Source organism: Cherax quadricarinatus, chromosome 9 (genome assembly GCF_038502225.1).
Source record: "Cherax quadricarinatus isolate ZL_2023a chromosome 9, ASM3850222v1, whole genome shotgun sequence".
In the NCBI taxonomy this organism is placed as follows: Eukaryota; Metazoa; Arthropoda; class Malacostraca; order Decapoda; family Parastacidae; genus Cherax; species Cherax quadricarinatus.
In genome coordinates this window covers 8,306,851-8,318,505 of record NC_091300.1, presented here as the reverse complement: position 1 = coordinate 8,318,505, position 11,655 = coordinate 8,306,851, and the positions used below count along the sequence as shown (strand labels likewise).

Here is an 11,655-nt window from a genome sequence, read left to right as displayed (position 1 = left end):
TGGTCGAGGGTCCACTATACATATATACATATATATATATATATATATATATATATATATATATATATATATATATATATATATACAGTGGACCCCCGCATAACGATCACCTCCGAATGCGACCAATTATGTAAGTGTATTTATGTAAGTGCGTTTGTACGTGTATGTTTGGGGGTCTGAAATGGACTAATCTACTTCACAATATCGTTAACCGGGGTCCACTGTATATATATATACAGTGGACCCCCGCATAGCGACCTTAATCCGTGCAAGAGGGCTGGCTGTTATGCGAAATGTTCGCTATGTGAATGAATTTTCCCCATAAGAAATAATGGAAATCAAATTAATCCGTGCAAGACACCCGAAAGTTTGAAAAAAAAAATTTTACCACATGAAATATACATTTTCCTACACACAAAGAGAAGGATACATGCACAATAGTAGAGTAGTACATGCACAATATATATTGTGCATGTACTACTCTACTAAATGAAGAATAAATGACACTTACCTTTATTGAAGATGCAGCAATGACTGATGAGACACTGTGTCCTGGGAGTGCCTTTTCCTCCTGAGTACTGTAGGTCCTGTTTGGTATTTTCTTCCAGAACAGGCCTTATCACACTGTGTATGTCACTACGATTCTTAAATCTCTCAAACCAACCTTTGCTGGCTCTAAATTCACCAATATGAGCACTAGTTCCAGGCATTTTCCCTGTTCACCTGGGTGTTAGTCGACTGGTGTGGGTTGCATCCTGGGAGACAAGATTAAGGACCCCAATGGAAATAAGTTAGACAGTCTTCGATGACACTGACTTTTTTGGGCTATCCTGGGTGGCAAATCCTCTGGGGTTAATTGTTTCTTGGTATTCTCAATAAGCCACACCAACAACGGTGCTACAGCAGCAGCAGCAGCAGCTGACGATGTTACAGCAGCAGCAGACGATGCTACAGCAGCAGCAGCAGCAGACGATGCTACAGCAGCAACAGACGATGCTACAGCAGCAGCAGACGATGCTACAGCAGCAACTGACGATGTTACAGCAGCAGCAGACGATGCTACAGCAGCAGCAGCAGCAGACGATGCTACAGCAGCAGCAGCAGCTGACGGTGGTACAGCAGCAACAGACGATGCTACAGCAGCAACAGACGATGCTACAGCAGCAGCAGACGATGCTACAGCAGCAGCAGATGATGCTACAGCAGCAGCAGACGGTACTACAGCAGCAGGAGCAGCTGACGGTGGTACAGCAGCAGCAGCTGACAGTGCAGCAGCAGCTGACGGTGATACAGCAGCAGCAGCAGCTGTACCACCAATAGTAGCGATGGTTGATTGGGGTTTATTATACAACCTGGCCAGCTCGGAGACACGCACTCCACTTTCATACTTATCAATGATCTTTTTCTTCATCTCCATAGTAATTCTCACCCTTATTGCTGTAGGGTTGGCACTAGAAGCTTTCTTGGGGCCCATGGTCACTTATTTTCCAGAAAAAAAATCACCAAAAACACTGTAATAATACAAAATGTTCCGATTGTATGCTTGGATGTTACCGCGGAGGCTGGCTGGTAAACAATGCCACCCGCGGAACATGTGAGCGTGGCTCAGGCCGCACATTGGACGCGTCTCGGACGAAGGCCGCTGAGCGGGTTTTTGGGCGCTATGCGGGGCAAAATTTTAGCGATCAAAGCGTCCGCTATGCGGATTGTCCGCTATGCAAGGCGTCCGTTATGCGTGGGTCCACTGTATATATATATATATATATATATATATATATATATATATATATATGTACACAGTGGAACCTCAAAAATCGAACTTAATCCATTCCAGGAGCTAGTTCTAAATTCGAAAAGTTTGAAATTCAAAGCAATATTTCCCATAAGAAATAATGGAAATACAATTAATGCATTCCAGAAACCCAATAATATTCACAAAAAATACATTTTATAGAGATTAATTACAGTTTTACATACAACAAATACATGTACTATAGTTTTTAATTATGTATTACCTGGAGTTTACCTGGAGAGAGTTCCGGGGGTCAACGCCCCCGCGGCCCGGTCTGTGACCAGGCCTCCTGGTGGATCAGAGCCTGATCAACCAGGCTGTTGCTGCTGGCTGCACGCAAACCAACGTACGAGCCACAGCCCGGCTGGTCAGGAACCGACTTTAGGTGCTTGTCCAGTGCCAGCTTGAAGACTGCCAGGGGTCTGTTGGTAATCCCCCTTATGTATGCTGGGAGGCAGTTGAACAGTCTCGGGCCCCTGACACTTATTGTATGGTCTCTTAACATGCTAGTGGCACCCCTGCTTTTCATTGGGGGGATGGTGCATCATCTGCCAAGTCTTTTGCTTTCGTAGCGAGTGACTTTCGTGTGCAAGTTCGGTACTAGTCCCTCTAGGATTTTCCAGGTGTATATAATCATGTATCTCTCCTGCCTGCATTCCAGGGAATACAGGTTTAGGAACCTCAAGCGCTCCCAGTAATTGAGGTGTATAGTAATACATATAAAATAACATTTTTACTTACCTTTATTGAAGATTGGTGATGGCATCTGGAAGATAGGGAGGAGGAGAGAGGGAGTTGGGGTTAATGTTTGCAAGGAGAAGCCCCCTCCATGAGGACTTCAGGTAAAGCCCTCTCTAGGGTTACTTCCCTTCTCTGTCTTTTAATGCCACTAGGACCAGCTTGAGAGTCCCTGGACCAGCTTGAGAGTCACTGGACCCCTGTCTCACAAAATAACTGTCCACAGTCCTCTGTTTCTGGTGCCTCTTTAACATTTTCCTAAAATAGGACATGGTTCTGTCACTGAACTTGTTGCAAAGATGGCTTGTTTCAGCTTGCTCAGGGTGGTATTTCTGCACAAACATTTGGACATCATTCCACTTGGCACAAATCTCCTTAATCTTTGAAGAACCTCATCCACTCCCTATATTAACACCTTTCGCAACATCAGCTTCCTTGATTTGTTCTTTCTTTGCCAGGATAGAACCGATGGTCGACTTGTTTTTCCCATACATCCTGGCAAGCTCAACAAGTCTCACACCACTCTCATACTTCTGTATTATTTCCTTCTTCACATCTATGGTGTTTCTCACTTTCTTTACCACAGGGGTACCACTAGCAAGTTTCTTTGGGCCCATGGCAGCTTATTTCACAGTCCCACAAGCACTAAACACAACGAAATAATCATAAAATGCATGAATGAGAGCGCAGGTTAGTGTTCACTCAAGCATAAACAAAGCAAGACTGCTCACAGCGCCTGTGCGGGGACGCGGACAGAGAAGGCGGCAGACAGGTCCCATACCCGGCGGTCCGAAAATAGGGGCGCATTCGATAATAGGGACACAGTTTGTCCGAAAAAATGGTCCTATTTTCAAAACGTTCGATATGTGATACGTTTGATTTTTGAGGTTCCACTGTATATTTATATGTGTGTGTATATATATATATATATATATATATATATATATATATGCATATATATATTATATATATATACAGTGGACCCCCGCATAGCGAACGCCTTGCATAGCGAACAATCCGCATAGCGAACGCTTTGTTCACTAAAATTTTGCCCCGCATAGTGGACAAAAACCCGCTCAGCGACCTTCGTCCGAGACGCGTCCAATGTTTACCAGCCAGCCTCCGCGGTAACATTCAAGCATACACTCGGAATATTTCGTATTATTACAGTGTTTTCGGTGCTGTTTGTGGAAAATAAGTGACCATGGGCCCCAAGAAAGCTTCTAGTGCCAACCCTACACCTCAAAGGGTAAGAATACCCATTGAAATGAAGAAAGAGATCATTGATAAGTATGAAAGTGGAGTACGTATCACCGACCTGGTCAGGTTGTACAAGAAACCAAAATCAACCATCGCTTCTATTGTGGGCAAGAAAACGGCAATCAAGGAAGCTGTTGTTGCCAAAGGTTTAACTGTGTTTTCGAAACAAAGATCGCAAGTGATGGAAGATGTTGAGAGACTCTTATTGGTGTGGAAGTAACCCCAGAAAAGGACTTGCTACCTCAAGTCCTAATGGAAGGGGATTCCCCTTCTAAACACTAACACTCTCTCTCCCCTCCTCCCATCCCATCAATCATCACCAGATCTTCAATAAAAGTAAGTGTCATGTAATTGTGCATGCCTTTTTCAGTTTGTGTGTACTAAAATTAACATTTTTTTGTGGTAAAAAAAATTTTTTTTCATACTTTTGGGTGTCTTGCACGGATTAATTTTATTTCCATTATTTCTTATGGGGAAAATTAATTCGCATAGCGAACATTTCGCATAACGACCGGCCCTCTTGCACGGATTAAGTTCGCTATGCGGGGGTCCACTGTATACAGTGGACCCCCGCATAACGATGGCATCACATAGCGATTAATCCACATACCGCTTGCTTTAATCGCAAAAATTTTGCCGAGCATACCGCTTAAAAACCCGCTCACCGATTTTCGTCCGAGACGCGTCCAATGTGCGCCCTCAGCCAGCCTCACATGTGCCGCCCGTGCCATTGTTTACCAGCCAGCCTCCGCGGTAACATCCAAGCATACAATCGGAATATTTCGTATTATTACAGTGTTTTCGGTGCTGTTTCTGGAAAATAAGTGACCATGGGCCCCAAGAAAGCTTCTAGTGCCAACCCTACACCAATAAGGGTGAGAATTCCAATAGAAATGAAGAAAGAGATCATTGATAAGTATGAAAATGGAGTGCGTATCGCCGACCTGGTCAGGTTGTACAAGAAACCCCAATCAACCATCGCTACTATTGTGGGCACCAGAAAGGCAATCAAGGAAGCTGTTCTTGCCAAAGGTTTAACTGTGTTTTCGAAACAAAGATCGCAAGTGATGGAAGATGTTGAGAGACTCTTATTGGTGTGGATAAATGAAAAACAGCTAGCAGGAGATAGCGTCTCTCAAGCGATCATATGTGAAAAGGCTAGGAAGTTGCATCAGGATTTAATTAAAAAAATGCCTGCAACTAGTGATGATGTGAGTGAATTTAAGGCCAGCAAAGGTTGGTTTGAGAGATTTAAGAAGCGTAGTGGCATACATAGTGTGATAAGGCATGGTGAGGCTGCCAGTTCGGACCACAAAGCGGCTGAAAAATATGTGCATGAATTCAAGGAGTACATAGACAGTGAAGGACTGAAACCTGAACAAGTGTTTAATTGTGATGAAACAGGCCTGTTTTGGAAGAAAATGCCAAGCAGGACCTACATTACTCAGGAGGAAAAGGCACTCCCAGGACATAAGCCTATGAAAGACAGGCTTACTTTGTTGATGTGTGCCAATGCTAGTGGTGATTGCAAAGTTAAGCCTTTATTAGTGTATCACTCTGAAACTCCCAGAGCGTTCAGGCAAAAGAATGTCCTCAAGGATAATTTGTGTGTGCTGTGGAGGGCAAACAGTAAGGCATGGGTCACTAGGGACTTTTTCTATAACTGGTTACACCATGCATTTGCCCCCAATGTGAAAGATTACCTAACTGAAAAGAAATTAGAACTTAAGTGCCTCCTGGTGTTAGACAATGCCCCTGGTCATCCTACAGACGTGGCAGAGCGACTTTATGGGGACATGAGCTTCATTAAGGTGAAGTTTTTGCCTCCTAATACCACTCCTCTCCTGCAGCCCATGGACCAGCAGGTTATTGCAAACTTCAAAAAACTGTACACAAAAGCTCTGTTTGAAAGGTGCTTTGTAGTGACCTCAGAAACTCAACTGACTCTAAGAGAGTTTTGGAGAGAGCACTTTAATATCCTCAATTGTGTAAACCTTATAGGTAAGGCTTGGGAGGGAGTGACTAAGAAGACCTTGAACTCTGCTTGGAAGAAACTGTGGCCAGAATGTGTAGACAAAAGGGATTTTGAAGGGTTTGAGGCTAACCCTGAGAGGATTATGCCAGTTGAGGAATCCATTGTGGCATTGGGAAAGTCCTTGGGGTTGGAGGTTAGTGGGGAGGATGTGGAAGAGTTGGTGGAGGAGGACAATGAAGAACTAACCACTGATGAGCTGATAGATCAACTTCAAGAGCAAGAGGCCAGACCTGAGGAAACTGGTTCAGAGGAGGGGAGAGAGAAATTGAAGAAGTTGCCTACTACAAAGATTAAGGAAATCTGTGCAAAGTGGCTTGAAGTGCAAACCTTCATGGATGAAAATCACCCTCACACAGCTATTGCAAGCCGTGTTGGCAACCTGTACACTGACAATGTTGTGAAACACTTTAGGGAAGTCATAAAGGAACGAGAGGTACAGGCCACTATGGACAGATATGTTGTGCGAAAGAAGTCCATTGACTCTGAAGCTGGTCCTAGTGGCATTAAAAGAAGAAGGGAAGTAACCCCAGAAAAGGACTCGACACCTCAAGTCTTAATGGAAGGGGATTCCCCTTCTAAACACTAACACTCTCTCTCCCCTCCTCCCATCCCATCAGTCATCACCAGATCTTCAATAAAAGTAAGTGTCATGTAAGTGTGCATGCCTTTTTCAGTTTGTGTGTATTAAAATTAACATTTCATGTGGTAAAAAATTTTTTTTTTCATACTTTTGGGTGTCTTGCACGGATTAATTTTATTTCCATTTTTTCTTATGGGGAAAATTCATTCACATACCGATTATTTCGCATAACAATTACCCCTCTTGCACGGATTAAAATCGTTATGCGGGGGTCCACTGCATATATATATATATATATATATGTATGTATGTATGTATGTATATATATATATATATATATATATATATATATATATATGCATATACAGTGGTTCCGCATAATGATCAGCTCCCAACTCGACCAATTATGTAAGTGTATTTTTGTAAGTGCTTTTGTAGGTGTATTTTTGGGGGTCTGAAACGGACTAATCTAATTCACAATATCTCTTATGGGAACAAATTTGGTCTACAACGGCACCCAAACAGACTTCTGGATTGAAATAATATCGTTATCCGGGGGTCCACTGTATATATATATATATATATATATATATATATATATATATATATATATATATATATATATATATATATATATATATATATATATATATATATGCAGTGGACCCCCGAGTTTCGTCGGCATCGACTTTCGTGAAATCTGACTTTCAGCAAGTTTTTTCAGCAAAATTTAGCCTCGCAGTTCGTGACTGGACTCGTGAATCGGCGACCATCTGGTACACGTCCGCACGTCACCGTCGCACACACAAAGCCAGTCTCCCGCACCATTCACACTCAGTGTGACATTGTTTACCAGCACATGACCATCACCCTGCGGGTTCATGCAATACATTTCATAATAATCCATTGTTTTTTGTGCATGAACTGCTAAATAAATCACCATGGGCCCAAGGAAAGGTAGTGCAAGCCCTTTGGTAAAGAAAGCGAGGAACACGATCGAATTCAAGAAGGAAATCATTGAAAAATATAAGAGCGGAGTGTGTGTTACAGAACTTGCTAGGATGTATGGCAAACCCCATTCAACCATCACTTCGATTGTGGCGAAGGGAAAGGAAACAAAGTGTGCTGTTGTTGCAAAAGGGGTAGATATGCTGACAAAAAAGAGATCACAAATCCTCAAAGAAGTAGAAAGGTTATTGTGGTGTGGATTACCCAGAAAATGCCAAAGAGGACCTACAACATGCAGGAGGAAACGGCACTCCCAGGACACAAGCCTATGAAGGATAGGCTTACTCTCATGTTTTGTAGTAATGCTAGTGGGGATTGCAAAGTAAAGCCTTTACTGGTGGATCACTGAAAATCCCAGAGTGTTCAAGAAAAACAGTGTTGCCAAGAGTAATTTGTATATGATGTGGAAGGCTAACAATAAGGCATGGGTCACAAGGGAAATTTTCCTAGACTGGTTTAATGAAGTGTTTGGCCCCAGTGTGAAGAAATACCTCCTGGAAAATAAATTGCCACTCAAGTGCCTCCTGGTAATGGACAATGCTCCTGCTCATTCTCCAGACTTGGAAGAGCAAATAGTGGAGGAGTTTAGTTTCATCACGGTGAAGTTCTTGCCCCCTAATACAACTCCTCTCATCCAGCCCATGGACCAGCAGGTCATTTCAAACTTCAAAAAACTGTACACCAAAGCAGTGTTTCAAAAGCACTTTGAAGTGACTTCAGACACTGAATTGACCCTAAGAGAGTTCTGGAAAGATCACTTTAATATCCTCACTTGCATAAACCTTATAGGTAAGGCTTGGGAAGGAGTGACTTGCAGAACTTTGAATTCTGCTTGGAGAAAATTGTGGCCAGAATGTGTACAAGAGAGGGATTTTGAAGGGTTTGGGGCTGACCCTAAGGAGCCTATGCCAGTTGTGGAATCTATTGTGGCATTGGGGAAGTCCCTGGGGTTGGAGGTAAGTGGCAAGGATGTGGAAGAGTTGGTGGAGAACCACAGGGAAGAGCTAACCACTGAAGAGCTGCAAGAGCTTCATCTGCAACAGCAAGAGATCACAGCTCAGGAAATTGCTGCAGAGGAGGAGGAAGAGAGATGGAGGAAGGTGCCTTCTTCAAAGATTAAGGACATTTGTGCAAAGTGGGCTGAAGTGCAAACATTTATGGATGAACTTCACCCTGACAAAGCTGTTGCAGGCCGTATTAGCAACATGTACAATGACAGTGTTGTGTCCCACTTCAGGAAAAATCTTAAAGAAACGCCAGAAACAGAGCTCTCTGAACAGATATTTTGTGTGACAGGGGTCCAGTGACTCTCAAGTTGTTCCCAGTGTTTTTAAAAAAACAAAGAAGGGAAGTAACCCCAGATAAGGACTTGGTACCTGAAGTCCTAATGGAAGGAGATTCTCCTTCCAAACAATAGTGTACACCTTCCTCCTATTCCCTCCTCCCATCTTCCATCCACCCAGAAGTCTTCAGTAAAGGTAAGTGTTATTATTATTTTATATATGTATGTGCTTGATTTCTCATTGTTTTCAGTATGTAAATCTTTATTTAATTTTTTTTAATATTTTTTTATTTAATATTTTTGGGTGTCTGGAACGGATTAATTTTATTTCCATTATTTCTTATGGGGAAGATGGTTTTGCCATTCGGCAATTTCGTCATTCGGCAGACTCTCTGGAACAGATTAATCACGAAACTCGGGGGTCCACTGTATGTATGTATGTATGTATGTGTGTGTGTGTATATATATATATATATATATATATATATATACAGTGGACCCCCAACTTACAATATTAATTCACTCCAGAAGTCTGTTCAGGTGCCGTTACTGAACGAATTTGTTCCCATAAGGAATATCGTAAATTAGATTAGTCCGTTTCAGACCCCAAAAAATACATGTACAAAAGCACTTACAAAATACACTTACATAATTGTTCGAGTTCGGAGCTGATCGTAAGGCGGGGATCCACTGTATATATATATATATATTATATATATTTATATTTATATATTTATTTATTAACACATCGGCTATTTCCCACCAAGGCAGGGTGGCCCTATAAAAAAAAACTTTCTTCATTCACTCCATCACTGTCTTGCCAAAGGCATGTCTACAATACAGTTATAAAACCAACATAAACACCCCTCCTTCAGAGTGCAGACACTGTACTTCCCATCTCCAGGACTCAAGTCTAGCCTGCTGTTGTCTGAATCCCTTCATAAATGTTACCTTCCTTACACTCCAACAGCACATCAAGTCCTAAAAACCATTTGTCTTCATTTGCTCCTATCTAATACGCTCACACACGCTTGCCTGTTCTTTCATGAAGTTCACAAATGCTTGTAAGTAAGTAAGTTTATTTAGGTACAGGTACACATAAATACAGATACACAAATTATCATACATGTGTAAATTACCTAGGATAACCCTAAAAAAAAGTCAGAAAAAGTGATTTATTTCCACTGGAGTCCTCGTACACCAAACTATATTACCAGAATTGTAAGCTTTCTAAAATGACTGACTACAGTTGTTTCATATTTCTGAAGTTCATTATATAGATGCCCATGATATCCAAAGTTTCCTGTATTATTATTCAGGGGCCCCAGTGGCCTGGTGGCTAATGGGCCCGGGTTTGATTCCCGGTGGGATGGAAACATTTCTACGTTTTTCCTTACACCTGTTGTCCTGTTCACCTAGCAGCAAATAGGTACCTGGGTGTTAGTCGACTGTTTTGGGTCACATCTTGGGGGACAAGATTGAGGACCACAATGGAAATAAGACAGATAGTCCTCGATGACACACCGACTTTCTTAAGTTATCCTGGGTGGCTAACCTTCCGGGTTTAAAAATTCGAAAATCTTATCTTATCTTAAAATGTAATCACAAAAAAGCACTGCACCAGCACGAGTCTTAGTACTTAAAAGATAATTATTACATTATTTGTACTCAAAGGGGTCATAGAGCCTGGAAAATGGGAGGAAATCAGGTTTAATCCATGGTAGAAGAGGGGTAACTTAAATTTCTTGGATCAAGATCCTTCTCACTGGAGGGATGGACATACGTAGATTTAACCTTGGATAATCCAATAAATTATCATCATAATTAAGACGAAGCGTTAAACCTTCAGGGGGTCACTGAGAACATACGTAATGGGAAGCAATCGAATCTGATCCAAGGAAGGGGAGAAGAGATCCGCTTCCTTAGATCAAGAGCTCCTCGCATCAAGGCAACTCACATGAGAGGATAATAACAAGTTACATCATCAAGGTCACTGCTGGACTCTTACTTTCAATAATCGCTGGACTTTATGTGTACTTCAGAGTTATTAGAGTACACATAAGTAATTTGTATTCCTATAACGTTATTGTTTTTTTTTTTTACCTGGAAGTTTTAACAATTGTTGTTGTTGTTAATAAGGGCCGCTAAAGCTTCCGCCTTATTTAGCCCAGATACTCTTAAGTTAGTTAGTTAGTTAGTTTAATATGTTTATTATGCACCCCATACCCATCCTGTGGGCGGTAGTCAAAAGATTACAGAGGTACATAATGGGTCCAGGGACTGGACCCCAAAGTTTTGATAGCTGAGCAAGTTACAGAGGTAATGAATTCACAATTTACAAAGGTAATGAACTCACAATTTACAAAGGTAATGAACTCCAGGTAGGTCTAGTCACAATCATGACAAGTTACAAAGGTATTTACAGATTACAGAGGTAAACAATGGGTCCAGGGACTCTTAAGTCCGGGACAAATATTTGTTGTCCAAATCCGAGAGCAAATTTAAGTAGACATACTACTACTACTACTACTACTACTACTACTACTACTACTACTACTACTACTACTACTACTACTACTGCTGCTGCTGCTGCTGCTGCTGCTGCTGCTGCTGCTGCTGCTGCCACTACTACTACTACTACTACTACTACTACTACTACTACTACTACTACTACTACTGCTGCTGCTGCTGCTACTACTACTACTACTACTACTACTACTACTACTACTGCTGCTGCTACTACTACTACTACTACTACTACTACTACTACTACTACTACTACTACTACTACTACTACTGCTGCTGCTGCTGCTGCTGCTGCTGCTGCTACTACTACTGTGGAAAATTGCATTTATCTGTATGTATAATTATGTACATAACAGTAAATGAACATAGATAATTATTATTTATCAGTTAGACAAGTAGGAATTTGGGACACCTAGGTCGCAAAAAATGTCCCC

General features: G+C 41.7%; 1 protein-coding gene across 2 annotated transcripts in view; it reads right to left on the bottom strand.

Moving 5' to 3' along the window:
* Nucleotides 1-10,973, bottom strand: part of LOC128686225 (uncharacterized) — an 82,471-nt gene extending 71,498 nt beyond the window's left edge. Inside the window, exon 1 of one of the 2 annotated variants that reach the window (XM_053773064.2) lies at nucleotides 10,704-10,973. Coding sequence is in view for 1 of the 2 variants with exons in the window: in XM_070083200.1 (XP_069939301.1) it covers nucleotides 10,564-10,639 (76 nt within the window). In the remaining variant the exon portion in view is untranslated. Of the gene's footprint in view, nucleotides 1-10,563; nucleotides 10,658-10,703 lie in introns of those variants that run through there. The other variant, XM_070083200.1, reaches the window with a different exon arrangement.
* Nucleotides 10,974-11,655: the final 682 nt, after the last annotated feature.